Genomic DNA, 18,970 nt, shown 5'->3' with positions numbered 1-18,970 from the left:
CAGCGCCGGGGTCCTGCTGGGTCGCCGCCTCCCGGACAGCGCCGGGGGAACGCTGGGTCGCCGCCTCGCGGACAGCGCCAGGGTCCTGCTGGGTCGCCGCCTCCCGGACAGCGCTGGGGTCCTGCTGGGTCGCCGCCTCTCGGACAGCCTTCGGAGAGCTCTGGGTTGCCACCTCCTGGGCAGCATTGGGGTCCTGCTGGGTCGCCGCTTCCCGGACAGCATTGGGGTCCTGCTGGGTCGCCGCCTCCCGGACAGCCTTCGGAGAGCTCTGGGTCGCCACCTCTCGGGCAGCGTGGGGGGATCTCTGGGTCGCCGCCTCCTGAACAGACTTCGGAGAGCTCTGGCTCGCCACCTGCGGAGCTGCGTCGTCGGACCGCTGGGTCGCCGCCTCCCGGACAGACTTTGGAGAGCTCTGGGTCCCCGTCTCCGGGACAGCGTCGGGGGACCGCTGCGTCCCTACATCCTGGGTAGGGGCCTTCTCTGAGCCTGGAAGAACAGTGTGGAGACCTTACCTGTGTCCCCTACTTTCTCCACAAGAAGATTTATCCAAATGGGCTGGGGGATTAGGGTCTGGAACCTGAGAGTGCAGGATTAATTTGACCATCTATATTCCTTGCAAGAAGGAAACCCTCTCCTGGACTGAGAGGATGAGACCGCTGCCCGGTGATCTCCGGGAAGCATCAAGATCTCTACCAAGGAACCCATGGCCTGCCTAGGGAACCCCTCACTATTCCCGGTTTCATACTTTGTGCCCGGAGTTGGCGATGATAGTCAGCCAAATTCATGATCATCTTGGATACATCTTCCTGGTAATAGGGCCGACCAAATATCAAGATCTCAGCCTCGCCCTCGGGGTCCCAATGATTAACGTGAAGCAGGGTTTGTGACACACACTCGACGTGTGGTATGTGCTCTCCTCCCCGACCTGTGCAGGAAGCAAAGAGGTTGTGAGGGGCGGGATTTGGGACGGGAAGGCGGCGGGAGAAGGTAGCGCTGGTTTGGGGCTAGGACCACTGGAGAGGCTGGCCCTGGAACGCGGCCAGCCTGGGGGGCGGGGTGGATAGGAGTGTCGGGGGTGGAAAGACCGCATTGGCCACCGCTCTCAGACCCACTCACCGAAGATCGCCTCCACCAGCCACGCCTCGAGGTGAACAGCCTTCGGACTCTTCAGGTACTCGGAGTGGAACCAATAGGGTCGCTTGGTGAGGTTACCGAGCACCTCGAATAGCGTCCCTTCTCTCTGTTCCAGCTGTACGAGCGTCGGAAACCGCTTAGGAGTGGCCATGCTGCAGTAGGCCTTGCTGCTAGCGGCCGTGAAGCTGCAAACCAAGAAGGCCAAGGTTAGTATCAGTTGCGGCAGTTGTGGCTTGGCCAGGGCCTTATTTCAAGGGCTTTTGGTAAGCCCCTCCCCATCCGCCTCCCAAACTCCGCAGCCTGGGCTTCTTCCCGAGATTGCAGGAGTGCACTGGGTAGAGCACCTGGGCGCTGTAGGAGGGGCCACTGGTCTGGACCCGCCCATTTCCCCAGGCCCTGGGAGCCAGAGGTGGAGCTTCTTCTGGGAAGCAGGTCTCGGGGAGATGAGGACAGCCGGGTAGAGGCATGGGAAGATCCAACATCTGGACAATACCTTTCAGAGAAGCGAACTGATATTTGCGCAGACACAGGTGCTTTTCAGACGGTTCAAATGGGACCAGCATTCCTGAGGGGTTGGAATGACTTTTTCACGGAAAACCTAATGAAATGCATTAAAGAAGTAAAAACTCAAGGATTAAAAAAGGTGTTCAAGGGCTAAAGTAAGTCCCACTTTCTCTTGAACCCTGAATACTGAGTTCCCTCCTCAGAGACCATCACATTTCCAGCTTCTTCCTTGACTTGTCAGAGACAGCTGAGCACATCCAGAGCAAATTCTCTAAGTAACATGTTATTTCTATGTCTTGGTTTCGTTTGTTTGTTTTGTTTTGTACAGTTTAAAGCATTACCCATGAATTGCTACTCAGGAAGATAAAGTTATATAACTTTAGTAGTTGGGGTGTCATGCCCAGGCCCAGAGGTGAGAGATCTCTGAACTCAGGTTCAAACTTGTATCCTCTGTGGGAGTTCTGTAGGCCAAAGAAGTGCATGAGAAATTTGTAGGTGTCTGACAGGATCTAAAGTCTTGAGACCTAAGCAGAATGTGAATTAAGAGCCAAAGAAGGGCAAAATCTATTCAAAGAATCACAGAATGGATTGGCAGAACGATTGGGTAGACAGAACAATTGAGTGTATAACTGACACCCAAGGATCTGGGCTCCATAACTATCCCCTCTGGAGGTTACGGACTCACTAACATAGCAACTATAAATTGAATTTTAATGTCCCATCAGTACTGCCAAAAATAATCCAATCCGAGAAGTATTTCTATGAAAATCTCTAGTCTGAAATCTCTTTCTTACAGCAAATGATATAGGATAATATATTGTTTCTTAGTTGGTGTAAGAGGATACTTAGAGTTCTACGCATGTTATTGTCATTATGCACACGTAGAGATCTTTTACTTCATTGAAGTTTTAGAATTAGGAATGGAAATATTTAAGATAATTAAAATTAGAGTATTAATATTTAAAAGTGATCTGTCAATTATATAAAATCCTAGAATACGTGGACTAATCTATAGAAAGCATGGAGTATTCTCATGGATAGAAAGCATGGATTGAAAGCATGGAGTACTTGCCCAGGGAGGGGAATGCAGGGAGGAAAGGATTGGAAAGAGGCATTTGGAAACTCTCGGGGATGATGGAAATGTGCATTATCTTGATTACAGTGATGGTTTCACTGGATATGGTTTATATGTCAAAACTGGTTAATTGTACACATTTTAATGTAAGCAGTTTATTGTGCTTTATTCTTCAAAGTGGTTTAAAAAGAAAGGAACCATATACATGGTATTTTATATTGCTGTAATATTTTAGATAATTTATTATATTAGAAAAACAGTTTTGTAACTCCAATTTAAAATATATAAATAAAAAAGTGAAAAATAAAATATATAGTTAAGTCATGGATTTAGATATATGACTTTAAGATGAAATCTTAGTTTATATTCAGTGTTGGATCACTGAGAAGAACTTCAGTTTCAATATATTCATACGTTTTATTTATTTTATTTACAAGAATTATTTAGTAATTGAGAAGTTCTTGTTATTTCAGCCTATTAAAGTACTTTGCAAAGCTCTTTGCCATGTATGAGAATGGGTTTTGTTTTTGTTTTTGTTTGTTTTTGTTTTGTTTTGTTTCTGAGATTGTTTAGTTAATCAAATTTGTCAAGGAGACCTTATGTCATTCGTAGCCCATTAAACATAACTTTTAAAACTTTCTAGACTTATGAATAGGATAGTGAGTTTTGAAAGAAAAACTTGAAAGCTTAAGGAAGGACTAAAGGTTTGATTTTTACAATTTGAAAATATATTTCTTTTTAAAAAATTTTTTTTTAATGTTTTTATTTATTTTTGAGACAGAGAGAGACAGAGCATGAATGGGAGAGGGTCAGAGAGAGAGGGAGACACAGAATCTGAAACAGGCTCCAGGCTCTGAGCTGTCAGCACAGAGCCCGACTTGGGGCTCAAACTCATGGACCGCGAGATCATGACCTGAGCTGAAGTCGGACGTCTAACCGACTGAGCCATCCAGGCGCCCCGAAAATATATTTCTTTTAATGTTTATTCATTTTGAAAGAGAGAGTGCACGTGTGAGCAGGGGAGAGCGAGACTCCCAAGCAGTCTCCTGCACTGTAGGCACAGAGCCCACTCAGGGTAGATCTAACAAACTGTGAGGCTATATGACCTGAGCAGAAACAAAGAGTCAGCCGCCCAACCAACTGAGCTACCCAGGCGCCCCTGGTTTTTACAGTTTTAGGAAATATTAATTTTCAAAGAAATCTCTAAACACTCTTTTGTATGCACGTAAATCACCCCCAAGGTTCCAAAAAAGAAAAAATACACCGTCTTTCACCCTCCTCTCCCAGCTTACCTATATTTATCAGACCTGGTACCCCCTGTCCCACTTCAGTAATATGATTTTGTTAGAGCAGTGTTCAAGTTTATACTATTATGACCTTGTAAATAATATTCATAAACTGCAATATGATTTCTTGGGTAAAGTTTTATTTTTCTTGATGTTATTAATTGCTTTTTTGTTCAAATGCTTCTTTTTCTTTTTAAAATGCTTACTTTTCTGGGCACCTGGGTGGCTCAGTCAGTTAAGTGTCCAACTTCAGTTCAGATCATGGTCTCTTGGTTCATGTGTTCAAAGTTCCTTCTCTCTTGGTTCATGTGTTTGAGCTTCCTTCCAGGAAGGAAGCACTGTCAGTGTGGAGCCTGCTTGGGGGGTCTCCCTCCTTCCCTCTCTCTCTTTCTGCCTTTCCCCCACTTGCTCTCTCTCTCTCTCTCTCTCTCTCAAAATAAATAAACTTTTAAAAAAATGCTTATATTTCTATGTGTTCCTCCTTTATCTCCAAACTGCCCAACTATGTAAATTTCTCCTGTCCTTTCAAGCCGAGCAGGCAATTTATCATTTCATCTTGACAGTATTGCTCCTTCAGTCTTAACTGTTCTAATCTAAGTTAGTTGCTTTCCAGGCCCATCATCCTGTGGTTTACCACAGCCTTTTTCCGGTGTTGGGTCCTGGGCTCTCTGGATCCCATGACTTCCTTTCTTTGTGCATGTGCCTGTTTGGTTTTGTTGTTGTTGTTTGTTTGTTTGTTTGTTTGTAGATTTTATAGTAGTATCAATAGCATTCAGGCAAAAATTATTAAATTTGTATATAATCATCTTCAAGAGGATCCTTGTGGTTTCTACTATACTTATGTTTCCCACTTTGTTTCTGATCAGCTCCTAAGAAGTTGAGACTGAGCTAGCTGAATTCCAGGAAGGCAGCAGAAAATTAAAGGCAGAGTTGTGAGCACAATTAGTTCAGGCTAAACAAAGAAATAGAGACTTGCAAGCTGATGACAAGACTGAAACATGCAGTGGAAGCATTAAAGGCAATTGTGGCAATAGATGCTGATGCCTAATGTGAGGTTTAGTAAGATGAGAAATATATTTTTTCAGGTGGAACTTAAGAGCAGTAGGCAACAAAAAAAATAAAAGCAAGTTTCAAGAGAATTTTTGAAATAAAATGTTCTCTTCTACTGAACCATGTAAAGGTGGCTTAGAGTTAAGAAGTTCACTTAGAAATTTCATAGCTGTCAGCTTTCTAGCCTAATGTTCCTAACTATAATATTGTAGTTCCTATAATTTTCAAAGGCTGTCAGATAGATTGGTTCATTCTACAGTACTTTAAAATTATATATATGACATATGCAGTTATTTCATTATCGTTCATTGTCCCTTCAGTTTTGGAGTCTAATTTGGGTTAACAATTAGCTTTAAAAAGGAGTTTTCAGTAGTACAAAGATTAACCCTTTTTGTTGCTCTTTACTACCTGCCTTAGCCAAATGCTTGGGAGTGTTTTTGCATCTGGGGAGTGAATGGGTTTGGGGAACGTGGTGGGAGAGTTCAGGTAAGGGATAAGGAATTTGGACTCTTAGTGGTGGTTTACACTGGGCTTAACCTGGGCTACATTCACCCTGACAACCAGAGATTCTCTCACCAAGTTCATAATATTTGAGGCAAAGGTTTCATTATTTGACTTCTCTTCAGAGAGAGACTTCCTTTCATTTTGATGGAGTAAATCCTCTATTATTTTCTGAGGAAATGCATATTTTGAGGCCTTGCATGTTGGAATATATTTTTATTCTATCCAGATAGGTATTTGGACATTTGGCCTTAGAAATTTTTCTTTTTCAGAGAGAGAGAGGGAGAGAGAGAGTGCACACGTGTGTAAGCAGGGAAGGATCAGAAAGAGAAAGAGAGAATCTGAAGCAGGCTTTGTGCTGGCAACATGGCTCAAACTCACAAACCGCAAGATCATGACCTGAACTGAAATCTAGAGTTCCACACCCAACAGGCTGAGTCACCCAACTGTCCCTGGCCTTAGAATTCTTGACTGAAATAATTTTCCCCTCAAAATTTCATGCTTTACTTTATTGTCCTCTAGCTTCCACTGATGTTTTTGACAAGTTTAGGCCATTCTGATCTTAATCTTTGGGAAATGATCTTCAATTATTTTACTAAACATTTTTTTTTTTTTCCCTCTGGGGCACCTGGGTGGCCTCAGTTGGTTAAGCATCTGACTTCCACTCACAGTTCATGAGTTTGAGCCCCATTGGGCTCTCTGCTGTCAGCCCAGAGCTGGCTTCAGATCCTCTGTCACCCTTTTTCTCTACCTCTTTCTCACTTGTGTTCTCTCTCTCTTAAATAAATAAACTTAAAACACACACACACACACACACACACACACACACACACACACACACACATTTTTCTCCCTTGTGTTTCCTGGCTCTTTCTCTTGTTATTCAAAAGTTGGCCTTCTGGACCAGTGTTCTTCTTTTTCTTTTATTTTTCATTTGCCCTATGCTGTTTTGTTTGTCTGGTAATCACTGAAGTTTGGAACTAAAAAACTAATTAGAAGCTCTGAGCATGTAGGTTTGTCTACACCCAACATTCACTGAGGGAGATATGTGTAGAATTTTTTTGTGGGAATCCCAGTGCACTCTCATGAGATTTTTCAGTGTTCTCTCCACTGGCCACCCCTTATGTGAGTTCTGCTGACTTTAGAAGCAACACACACTTTTTAAAATCTAGTTTCCTTTTTTCTTTGAATTCATTGTCTTAGTTTAGATAGAAAAATTGTCATTTCAACCATGTACTGAAATCTTAATGTAAGTGAATGCTTGAAGCTAGTCAAAATGGTACCAATATAAAAATGGAGCTAGTAGTCCATGAGCTTGAAATCCATGAGTGATGATTTTTTTTTATTTATTTTATTTATTTTTTTTGATGATTTTTTAAATAAATAATAACAGCTATGTGGGAGTGGTATTGGGGTGGGGGAAGGATGTCCTCTGTATTAGAGGATGGCGATGATGATGATGATGATGATGATGATGATGATGATGAAATAATGATAGTAGCTGTGTGTGAATGAATTAAGGAAGCACTAATCACACACTATGTGACCTAATCTGTGGAACAATTTTGAGAGTAGTAGTGATTATTATTCCTGAATCTGAGGCTCGTAGAAATAACAGTGAGTGAAAATCGGATCTCATATCTTGGTGTATTTTGTCTTTTCCCCTCCCTGAGGAACAGAGTTTGTATCTTTATTCTTTTTGGTATTTATTCTGAGACCAAGGACTTGTTTAACCTGGTGATTTGTCTTCGATCCCCTGAAGGTGCTTTTTCCACAATCCAGGTGATTCTAAGGCACAAGAAAGTTGAGAATCACTATATGAGATCACTCTGTATTTTCTGATTTCCAGGGCTGATCGTGTAGCTTTAATACATCTCTTCTGTTCACAGATACTACTTTGATTCTGCATTTGTTCCTTGTTAATTTCAGAATGTCTTAAAACCATATGTGATATTTGAGTATGGACATATAAGAAAAAATATATACTTCTGCTTCATTACCTTGACTTTAAAAGACTGTTATTTTTTCTGTAATCAAAATAGATGCTTCTACTATAGAAATAAAATTTCTATACTACCTAAAACAACTATAACAAAAAAGAGTATTTCTAGTTGCATCTTTTGTTCTGTTTTAAGTCTTTCTACTCCTGCTTTGTATCTCTTATGGTCTAGGTAAAAAAACACTGAAGTCCACTGTAAAGAAAGCTTTATCATCTTCTGCACATCCACTTTAAATAATACAAGTTGTGGGGTGCCTGGGTGGCTAGGTCAGTTGATTGTCCAACTCTTGATTTTAGCTCAGGTCATGATCCCAGAGTTTTGGGATCAAGCATCTCTTTGGGCTCCACGCTGAGTGTGCAGCCTGCTTAAGATTCTCCCTCTCTTTCTCTCTCTCTCTCCCTCTCTAAAATTAAATAAACAAGTGAATGAATAAGTAAATAAATAAATAAATGAATAATTCATGTTGTAATTATCAACATGGATGTGTCTGGCTCCAGTGTCCTTATACTGTGTTATAGGCCTGAAAAGTAAATAATTAAAATTATTTCTTCTAACAGTAAAAGGAGCCACCAGCTGCTCTGGAATGCTATTTCCAGGAAGACTCTGACCTCAGCTTTTTGGAAGATCTCTGTCACCCTCCCACCTCTTGCATTACTCCCATCCTACCTTCTTTAGTCAAGAAAGTATTTACTTTTATAGCTAGTAACAGGTGTTGAGGGGTAGTGAGTGTTTAGATGATGGAAAGGCCTACCCTAATAACACACTCAGATGGTTTTGAAGTTTTCAACCAGAATTAAACCTGAGTGGATTAAAATATCCAATTATTTGCTACTTAATAGAGATGCTCAATGCAAAAGGATGTAAACATTCTCCAACAGAAGAAAAGCAAATGAATTAGACAATAAGAAATAAACCTGAAGTTATAATGTTTAATATCTAGTAGACTTTAGGGGCGCCTGGGTGGCTCAGTCAGTTGAGCATCTGACTTCGGTTCAGGTCATGATCTCACAGTCTGTGAGTTCGAGCCCTGCATTGGGCTTTGTACTGACAGCTCGGAGCCTGGAGCCTGCTTCGGATTCTGTGTCCCTCCCCTCTCTCTCTGCCCCATCTCTGCTTGTGCTCTGTCTCTCTCTGTCTTTCAAAAATGAATAAACATTAAAAAAATAATTAAAAAATATGTAGTTGACTTTACTGTGAATGGCATTAAGCAGGAAATGATCTTTATGTAAGAACATATTGTTAATCATTTTGTACCACAGTGTTCTCTTTAAGTCTCTTAACTATCCACCTTTCACTACCAATAGAACACAATGGTATATGGCAGCTAGAAAGGGGTCCCAAGATTGCAACTGAAATTCAGACAGATATTGAAATTTTAAAATTCTTTTTTTTTTATTAGTTTTCTTTATTTTTGAGAGGCAGAGAGAAACAGAGCATGGGTGGGGGAGGGGCAGAGAGAGAGGGAGACACAGAATCCAAAGCAGGCTTCAGGCTCTGAGCTGTTAGAACAGAGCCTGATGTGGGGCCCCAACCCACGGACCATGAGATCATGACCTGAGCTGAAGTTGGATGCTCAACTGACCAAGCCACCCAGGTGCCCCAGAAATTTTAAAATTCTGATTCCATTCTTTTAATTAAACTTTTTTTATTTTGGGATAATTGTAGATTCACATGCAGTTGAAATAAAAAATACAGAGAGAAAAAAAATACAATACAGAGAGCTCCCATGTACCCTTACTCAGTTTCCTCCTATGGTAACATCCTGCAAACCTTTAGTACAATATCACAACCAGGACATCAACATTGGTGTAGTCAAGACACAAGAAACCCCCATCTTGCTCTTTGATAGCCACACCCACGTCCTTTCAGTCCCTACCCCCTCATTAATTTCTGGCAACCACTTACATGTATCTGTTCTTCATTTCAATAATTTTGTCATTTCAAAAATGTTATGTAAATGGAATTATATAGTATGTAAACTTTTGGGATTGGCCTTTTTTCCCCATTAGCATTTTTCCCCATGGGCCTTTTTTCCCCATTCAGCATTATCCTATGGAGATTCATCCAGGTTGTTTCTTTCTTCTTTTTTTTTTTTTTTTAATGTTTATTTATTTTTTTGAGAGAGAGAGGGAGGGAGAAAGGAGAGGGGCAGAGAGAAAGGGAGAGAGAGAATCCTAAGCAGGCTCCATGTTCAGCAGGGAGCTCCACCTGGGGGTGGTCATTCTTTCCACCACCTCCCCCCCCCCAAATTGTTTTAACTATTCTGGTTCCTTTGCCTTTTCATATAAATTTCGTTATTTTTTTAATTTAATTTTTTATTTTAGAGAGCAAGAGCTATCAGGGGAGAGGGGCAGAGAGAGAGAGAGAATCTAAGCAGGCACCATGCTCAGCACAGAGCCCAATGTAGGCTTTGATCCTATGACCCTGGGATCATGACCTGAGCCAAAATCAAGAGTCAGATGCTCAACGGACAGAGCCACCAAGGCACCCCCATCCAGGCTGTTTCTGTTAATACTTTGTTTCTTTTTATTGTTGAGTACTATTCTATGGTAAAGTATATCACAGTTTATTTAACTACTCACTTGTTGAAGGACATATGTGTTGTTTCCAGCTTTTGGCTATTACAAATAAGGCTGCTCTGAAAATTCCTGTGAGGGTCTTTGTGTGGACGTATGTTTTCATTTTTCTTGGGTGAATACCTCGGAGAGTAATTGCTGGGTCCTATGGTAACTCTGTTTAATTGTTTGGGGAACTGTCAGATTCTCTTCAGAGTTCCCATCAGCGATGTACAAGTGATGTAGTTTTTCTGAAGCTTCACTTTAGGGTTGTCCCTATTTTTAATTTTAGTCATTCTTTTTTTTTTTTTTAATTTTTTTTTTTTTTACATTTATTTATTTTTGAGAAACAGAGTGAGACAAAGCGTGAGTGGGGGAGGGGCAGAGAAAGAAGGAGACACAGAATCTGAAGCAGGCTCCAGGCTCTGAGCAAGAGGTCAGCACAGAGCCTGATGTGGGGCTCGAACTCACGGACCGTGAGATCATGACCTGAGTCAAAGTCAGACGCCTAACTGACTGAGCGACCCAGATGCCCCTAATTTTAGTCATTCTAATAGTTGTGTATGGTATCTCATTTAGGTGTTTTTTTTTTTTTTTAATGTTTATTTATTTTTGAGAGAGAGAGAGACAGAGTGAGCGCTGGGGAGGGTCAGAGAGAGAGGGAGACACAGAATCCGAAGCCAGCTCCAGGCTCTGAGCTATCAGCACAGAGTCTGATGCGGGGCTCAAACCCGCAAACTGTGAGATCATGATCTGAGCCAAAGTCAGACGCCCAACTGACTGAGCCACCCAGGTGCCCCATCTAATTTAGATTTTAATTTACATTTCCCTAATAGCAAATGATAATGAACATCTTTTCATGTACTTATTAGGCATCTCTATATCCCATTAAGTGAAATGTCTTTATGTCTTTTATTTTCTACTTGTATTAGTTTTTACTCTTGAGTTTTGGGAGTTCTTTATGTGTTCTTTTTTTAATGTTTATTCATTTAAAAAATTTTTAATATTTTTATTTATTTTTGAGAGAGAGAGCAAGAGTTGGGGAGGGTCAGAGAGAGAGGGAGACCCAGAATCCAAAGCAGGCTCCAGGCCCCTCAAAAATAAAAAAAGATTACAAAAAAAATTTAAAAAAAAAAAAAGGGGGGAGGGGTGCCTGGATGGCTCAGTCAGTTAAGCGTCCGACTTCAGCTCAGGTCATGATCTCACCATTCGTGAGTTCGAGCCTCACATCCTGTTTTGTGCTGTCAGCTCAGAGCCTGGAGCCTGCTTTGGATTCTGTGTCTCCCTCTCTCTCTGTTCTTCCCCCATTCGTACTTTGTCTCTCCCAAAGCAGGCTTCAGACTCCTGAGCTGTCAGAACAGAGCCCGAGGTGGGGCTCGAACTCATGAACCTTGAGATCATGACCTGAGTTGAAGTTAGAAGCTTAACTAACTGATCCACTCATTCTTTGTGAGATATGTAGTTTCCATATGTTTTCTCCCAGTTATAGTTTGTCTTTTCATCTTCTTCTTCTTTTTTTTTAAAGTTTATTTATTTATTTTTGAGAAAGACAGAGACAATGTGAGTGGGGGAGGGGCAGAGAGAGAATCCCAAGCAGGCTCCATGCTGTCAGCACACAGCCTGACTGGGGCTCGAACCACAAACCTGTGAGATCTTGACCTGAGCTGAAACCAAAAGTCTCATGCTCAGCTGACTGAGCCACATAGGAATCCCGCCTTTTCATCTTAATAGGTTCTTAACAAAAGTTTTAACTTTAGATGAGATCCATTGATGAATGTTTTCTTTTATTGATCAGGCTTTTGGTGACAAACCCAAGGACTCTTAGATTAACCTAGTTTCTGAAAGATTACTCCTGTATTTTTCCCTAAAGTCTTTATGCCCATATATTTTACATTTTATCTGCCCATACCATGCAGTCTTGATTACTATAGCTATAAAATGATAGTTAAATTTAGGCAGATTAATCATACTTTTTTTTAAAATTGTTTTAGCTATTCTGGTTCCTTGGCCTTTTCATATAAATTTTATTATTTTTAATTTAATTTAATTTCTTATTTTAGAGAGAAAGCAAGAATGGGCAGGGGAGAGGGGCAGAGGGAGAATCTTAGGCCCCACCTTCTGCGCAGAGCCCAATGTGGGGCTTGATCCCATGACCCTGGGATATGACCTGAGTGGAAACCAAGAGTTAGAGTCAACCAACTAAGCCACACTTTCATATAAATTTAAAATGTTTATTTATTTATTTAGAGAGAGTGTGTGCATGAGTGGGGGAGGGGCAGAGAGAGAGGAAGAGAGAGAGAATCTCAAGCAGGTTCCATGCTGTCAGTGCAGAGCTCATTGTAGGGGCTGGATCTCACGAACAGTGAGATCATGACCTGAGCTGAAATCAAGAGTCAGAAGGTTAACCAGACTGGGAAATTAAAGGGAGACACATAAATACTTGCATCCTGGGAAATAACAAAAGTTAAGATAGTTATTCCTCAAGCAAGAAGGGGTTGGTAGTAGCACACTTTCTGAGGAAGGGTTGGGGACAGGAATATACCTCCCCTTAGTAAATCACACCACTTGCCAAATAGGCCCCCAAACCAGCAGTTTGTGAAACTACAATCAAAATGGGTAAGTGAAAAAGCAACGAGGGCTCCATAGTCACTTATCCTAGGGGCCAGGCAGACAGTGGGGGAATCATTGATAGGAGTGGGGAAGCCAGTGCTTATAAGCTGCTGATAAGTTTGAAATAAGTTTGTGTAGTTATGCAGGCTTGTCTCTAATGCCCTCAAGTTGGACATAATTCCTGTGCCTCTCTATCTGCTTCTTCAAATACTATATTGGTGGGACGACTGGCTACCTTAGTCAGTGGAACATGTGACTCTTCATCTTGGGGTTGTGGATTTGAGCCCCATGTTGGGTATGGAGATTGCTTAAAAATAGAAGCTTTTTAAAAAAGTTTTAAGTTTATTTTTATTTATTTTGAGAGAGAGAGAGAGAGAGAGAGAGAGAGAGAGAGTACAAGCAGGGGAGGGGCAGAGACAAGGAGAGACAGAATCCCAAGCAGGTGCCACACCATCAGTGCAGAACCCAATGTGGGGCTCGAACTCATGAACTATGAGATCATGACCTGAGCCAAAATCAAGAGTCGGATGCTTAACCAACTGTACCACCCAGGCACCCCTAAAAAATAGAAGCTTTTAAATACATACATGCATACATACTACATTGAACTTCCAGCCAAAGAAATGTTGTGGGGGTAGGTACAGGAAAGTATTTAGAAAGCATGATAAGGAAATTCTCACTGAGGAGATGGGTTACACTTTTGTCCCCCAATAGTGTTACTTTGTATTAGCTAACTAACACACAATTACTTCTCCTCCCTTCCATTAAAATTCAAAACCACAGGTTTTGAACTGAGCCTGGCTGGCTCAGTCAGTAGAGCATGTGACTCTTAATCTCAGAGTCAGGAGTTCAAGCCCTAAGTTAGGCATGAAGCCTACTTAAAAAAAATAAAAAAGCAAAAAAGCAAAACCACAGAAAAGTAAAAAGAATTCTGTATGTCCTTACTGAGAATCAACTGTTGACATTTGTCACATTGGCTTTCTATATATACATAGAAAATGATAGTGTTTCATTTTTTTTGGCAGGGGGCTGAAATATTTGTAAGTAAATTGTAGATATCAACACTTTACATATTTCAGCATGTTTCTCACGGGAAACAGCACTTTCCCTTATATAATAAAACTACTTGGGGTGCCTGGGTGGCTTAGTTGGTTAAGCATCAGACTCTTGATTTTGGCTCAGGTCATGATGTCAGGGTTTGTGAGACGGAGCCCCGTGTTGGGTTCTGCACTGACAGTGTGGAGCCTTCTTGGTATTCTCTCACTCTCCCTTTCTGTCTGCCCCTCTCCCACTCACATTCTCTCTCTCTCTCTCAAAATCAATAAACATTAAAAAAATTAAAAAATATTTGTCATGTTCTACAAGTTATGTATTATAGAACATATATTCAAATATTACTTTACAACATAGTCCATATTAAAATGTCCCCATTGGGGGAAGCTGGCTGGCTCAGTCTGTAGAGCATGTGACTCTTGATCTCAACGTTGTGAGTCTGAGCCCCATGTTGGTGTAGACATTACTTAAAAATAAAATCATTTGTAATATTTTTTAATGTTTATTTATTTTTGAGAGAGAAAGACAGAGCATGAGTGGGGGAGGGGCAGAAAGAGAGGGAGACACAGAATCTGAAGCAGGCTCCAGGCTTTGAGCTGTCAGCACAGAGCTGGATGCAGGGCTTGAACCCATGAACCATGAGATCATGACCTGAGTTTAACTGACTGAGCCACCCAGGTGCACCTAAAAATAAAATCTTATAAGAAAAAACAGCCCCCATTGGTCTAAAATGTTCTGTCTCTGCCTTTGATTCAGGATTTGAATTATGCATTGCATTTCATTGTCTCTTTATTAATAAAAGTCTTCATTTTTGTTTATATGACATTGACAAACCAGTAGTCCAATTGTCCTATTGGTGATGCTAATTCTGGTCTTTGTTGAGGTGGCATCTGTCCTCCAACTCTATATTGTAAAGGAACATTCTCTCCTGTCATTCCTTCCAGAACTTGTGAATATCCAGTTCCTTAATAGTTGAATATTTGATAGTTTTAGCCATGGATAATTATATAAATTGATTACATTGGTGGTTGCTAAAATCCCACAGTTGTTTAAGGTTATTTATTTTGAGAAGGGGGGAGAGGCAGAGAGAGAGAGAGAGAGAGAGAGAGAGAGAGAGAGAATCCCAAGCAGGGTCCACACTGTCATCACAGAGCCAGACTTGAACCCACCAACTGTGAGATCACAACCTGAGTCAAAACCAAGAGTCAGACACTCAACCAACTGAGCCACCCAGGCGCCCCAAGAACCTAGTTTTTGACTGAATATGAAGAAGTCTGCCCTAAGAAATAGTCTTAATATAGTAAGCTCACGGGCTTAGATGTTACCAGAACAAGGTCTTGGGAAAAGTCAGCTTCATCTCTGCATTTATGAAGCTACGAAACATTGAAATCACACTTTCATTGGGTGAATCCCATGTATGAACTACAAATGATGTGCTTTTTAAATGAATAAAACTATTTTTTTTAAGTTTATTTATTTTGAGAGAGAGAGTGTGTGCACAAGTGGTGGGAGAGCAGAAAGAGAGAATCCCAAGCAAGAATCCCCAATGCAGGACTCGAACTCAAAAACCTGAGATCATAACCTGAGCCCAAGTTGGGTGCTTAACTGATTGAGCCACCCACGTGCCCCTAAACAAAACTATTTAGAACCAGAAGTCTGGACAGTGTGGAGCCTTCTTGGTATTCTCTCACTCTCCCTTTCTGTCTGCCCCTCTCCCACTCACATTCTCTCTTTCTCAAAATCAATAAACATTAAAAACATACAGTTTGGGCCAAAATGGCCAGGTGCGGCACACCTGAGCTCTGAAATCTGGATAGATTTAAAAGTTCCAGACTCATGGGCTTCAAGGAACGTGGACAGCTGAGGCAGTTTAGAGCCCCCATCACATTCCTTGAAGAGAAATAATTTCTGAATCTCCTTTTCTCATTTGTTAAATGGCAGCAATTTTATTCCCAAGTCCCCAGGAGTTGTAGGGGTCTCAGTGAAGACTCAGGGTTGGGCCCCGTTAGGTCCAGGGGAAATGGAACCCTCCTTTGGAACGTGGGAGGCAAGGACTTGATTTGGCAGCTCCCCTGTGGTTCTCGCACCCTCAAACCTCAGTTTTCGACTTTTGCGGGTTCAGGCCCAACCGCTCGTTCCCAGGGGAAAAGCTGCCATCGCCCTCTCCCCCACACACTCCCCAGGACAAGAGATTCTGGTGCGGAAGCAACGAGTCGACGGAAACCCTTATACCCTCTGAGGCAGCTGGGCCCACCGGTGCTGGGGAGAGAGGAGGGTGACGGAGATGGTCACGTGCACGACCTAAGCGCAGGCGGGCCGGCGGAGCGTTGTGAGTGGCCGACTAGGGCGCCAGGCAGGGGGCGGGGCTTGTCGTAGGCGGGGCCTGCCCAGGTGCTCAACTTCCAGCCCGCGCCGCGGCCCTGGCTGACTGTGTTAGGCCTAGCTTGGGTTGGAGTGTAATTGGTTTTGAAACCAGTGCAGATGGGGACGCTGCCGAAACGAAAAGATATTCCACCGTGGGTGAAAATTCCCGACGACTTGAAAGATCCTGAGGTGTTTCAGGTCCAGACACAACTCTTGGAAGCTATGTTTGGTGAGTGAGCCCAGCCCTGACCCAGGCGTCTCGGTCTCCGTGGTCCTGAGCGCTCATCTCCTTCCCCAAACAGGCGTAGGTGGATCTCGAATCCCGTACATCGAGCGAGTCAGCAAAGTCATGCTTGAGTTAAAGGTTCTGGAATCCTCGGGCCTCGCCGAGGTCGTGGTTTATGGCTCTTACTTGTACAAGCTTAGGGCCAAATGGATGCTCCAGTCCATGGCCGAGTGGCACCGCCAGCGACAGGAACGAGGTGAGAGGTTTGGGGAAGCCTGGGTAGTTTTACTCCCTCTTCTGTAGCCCTTCTCACCTCTCCCTCTCTTCCACTGGCAACCACCACCCGCACTTTAGGCACCACCGGGGCGGCCCCCAGTAATGCCGTCTCTTGGTCCTAGAGACCCTGGATTAAGACTACGAAGAGAGGCTGCCTGGGACTGGCCTCATAGGGAAAGATTATCTGAGACCTGATCCCCATTCTTCCCTTCCCTCCAACACTCCCCCTAGCTTCTTGGGGGATATTGGAATGGGCTCAGCGACCCCACCTTCTGAGGACTCCCAAGAATTCCAGGTGCAGACCGCTGGGCTGGGAAGTCCCAGAAATGAACCTTTAAAGAGGCTGAGAACTGCCCAGGCTTTTACCTTCTCTCCTCATGAACATCTGTTGCTTTCTGGTGCAGGGATGCTCAAGCTGGAGGATGCCATGAAGGCCCTGCATCTAGGTCCTTGGATGAAGTGAAGCCAGTTAGCAACCAACGCACCTGGATGCGGGATTGAGAGTAGACTGTGGTCAGAGCTGGAATGATCTGGCCTGGTTTAAAGTCTGCTCCAGCTTGGCAAGGAAAAACCAACTGTTTGTGGTCTCTGGCTTTGCCTCGGAGTCCTAATGTAGCTACCATTGCCACCCGCCCCTCCCCTCCCAAGTTTGCTAATTAAAGACTAAAATTTTGAATAAATAGCTCCTTGATGTTTCATTGAAGATATTGGAGATAACATCACAGCCAAGGTGGCCCTTGAGTTTAACCCTTAATTAAAACTTTCAAAGCTAGAAATGTTCAAGAACACACTTGGGGTAAAAAAAAAAGGGGGGTGGGGAGGGTCTAGGAGTTGGGTTCTGAGATGCAGCTTTGACCAAAACTCAGTCTTAGGGGAAATGTGATATTGTCTGGAACTGACCTGGATTCTTTTTAAACGTAACTATAATAGGTGAACATAACATGTATAAAATGAAAAGCAAATATTCTCAAACAAATATAGAAGTGCCAGTACCTTCTCAGTGTACTACTTTTATATACATGTAAACCAAATAGAAGACCACTAGCTGAGTTCTCTGCATTTAGTCTGCTGCAGAATGTTATTTCAGTTGGAATTTGAAGAAAATTTAGCCTTATAGATAGGAATATGAAAAGGGAAAACCATACAGACCTCTTGAAAGGGTCTCTGGGATTCTCTACCACACTTATACAAAATTAACCACACTTGGCCCCCAAAGGGTAAGTGAAATTGGGGGAGGGGGTAGATGAAAGGTTTCCAATAGGTGGGACTCAATCCTGATGGTGGAGGGACAGTCAGACTGGGGACTACACTTTTCCCTACTAGAGATTAGCTTGGTAGTTCACAGATCAGAATGAATCCCACTTAGGGAGCTTTCTGGCCCTATGACCTTAGGTTGTTCAACCGCCTCAGTCTCTATTTTGGAGATAATAGCATCTGACTCCATACGAAGTTGTGAGGTTTAGCTGTTTATATATGTATGGTACTTATAACTGGCATCACATAGTAAGAAGTGTTGACTATTTCTTCGGGAGATTGGCCAATAATGGGAGAGAAAACTATCAATGAGATGTTTTCTGCAAGAGACCAAGGTGGCATGTCCATCAGATAACTGCTCCCCACCCCCCACCCCCCGCCCCCTTCACTGTCACTAAATGAATGGCACCACCATTTTAGCCCAGTGGTTCTGGCCAAAAACTAAAAGCCATCATCGACACCTCACATGAAATCCAGGAGCAAGCCCAATCATCTTTACCTTTGAAAAAATAACCCAAATTGAAGCCCCTCCTGCACCTGCATTTTCTCCAGCCCTGCTGTCTCCACTCCCATCTTCCCTTGCCAGGACTCCTGGAAGAGACTCAAACAGGTTTCAATGGTTTCTCTTTTAGTTATCTCATGATCTGTTCTTCAGCCACTCTTAATTATTATTATTTTTTTTTAACATTTATTTTTGAGAGACATTTATTTAGCCTGACCTGTAAGGCCCTGTGTAATCTAGTTTATTATCCTGTTGCTGCCTCTCAAGCAAACCATTTTGGTACCCCTTCAGGGCTTTTATCTTCTCTCTTGAGCCTGGAACATTTCTCACATTTTCAAATTGTTCTGATCCCTTCTCTCAGGTCCATGTTCATCTCTAGAGAGGTCCACTCCTTCACAGTCTCTACTTAACCTACTTTACTTTTCTTCATTGCATTTGTAAACCTTACTGACAGTGTTAGCTGCTCATTTTCCTCCTCTCTTCCACTAGAGTGTAAACTCCAGCAAGGCATTTTTTTTTTTTTTTAAACAGGCAATATGTAGGATAGAATGTTTAAGGGTTATTTCAGAAGACGCTGATA

At 42.5% G+C, this 18,970-nt stretch overlaps 2 protein-coding genes across 2 annotated transcripts in view; one reads left to right on the top strand and one right to left on the bottom strand.

Annotated features, from left to right (window-relative positions):
- KHDC3L (KH domain containing 3 like, subcortical maternal complex member) overlaps positions 1-1,292 on the bottom strand; it is a 1,652-nt gene extending 360 nt beyond the window's left edge. Inside the window, exons 1-3 of the mRNA XM_049652873.1 lie at positions 1,117-1,292; positions 746-925; positions 1-486 (exon numbers count right to left, since the gene is read on the bottom strand). The exon at positions 1-486 is cut by the window's left edge and continues 360 nt beyond it. Of these exons, the coding sequence (XP_049508830.1) occupies positions 1-486; positions 746-925; positions 1,117-1,285 (835 nt within the window). The 5' untranslated portion in view covers positions 1,286-1,292. The remainder of the gene's footprint in view (positions 487-745; positions 926-1,116) is intronic.
- Positions 1,293-16,145: 14,853 nt separating this feature from the next.
- On the top strand, positions 16,146-17,309 carry DPPA5 (developmental pluripotency associated 5). Its single transcript, XM_049652877.1, has 3 exons — positions 16,146-16,361; positions 16,435-16,614; positions 17,039-17,309. Exons 1-3 carry the CDS (start codon positions 16,250-16,252, stop codon positions 17,095-17,097), a joined length of 351 nt encoding a protein of 116 aa, XP_049508834.1. The 5' UTR covers positions 16,146-16,249; the 3' UTR covers positions 17,098-17,309.
- The last annotated feature ends 1,661 nt before the right edge of the window (positions 17,310-18,970 follow it).

The sequence above is a fragment of the Panthera uncia genome, assembly GCF_023721935.1.
Source record: "Panthera uncia isolate 11264 chromosome B2 unlocalized genomic scaffold, Puncia_PCG_1.0 HiC_scaffold_24, whole genome shotgun sequence".
NCBI classification, from domain to species: domain Eukaryota; kingdom Metazoa; phylum Chordata; class Mammalia; order Carnivora; family Felidae; genus Panthera; species Panthera uncia.
Note: the sequence above shows the minus strand (reverse complement) of the source record. Positions and strands in the feature narration are given on the sequence as shown.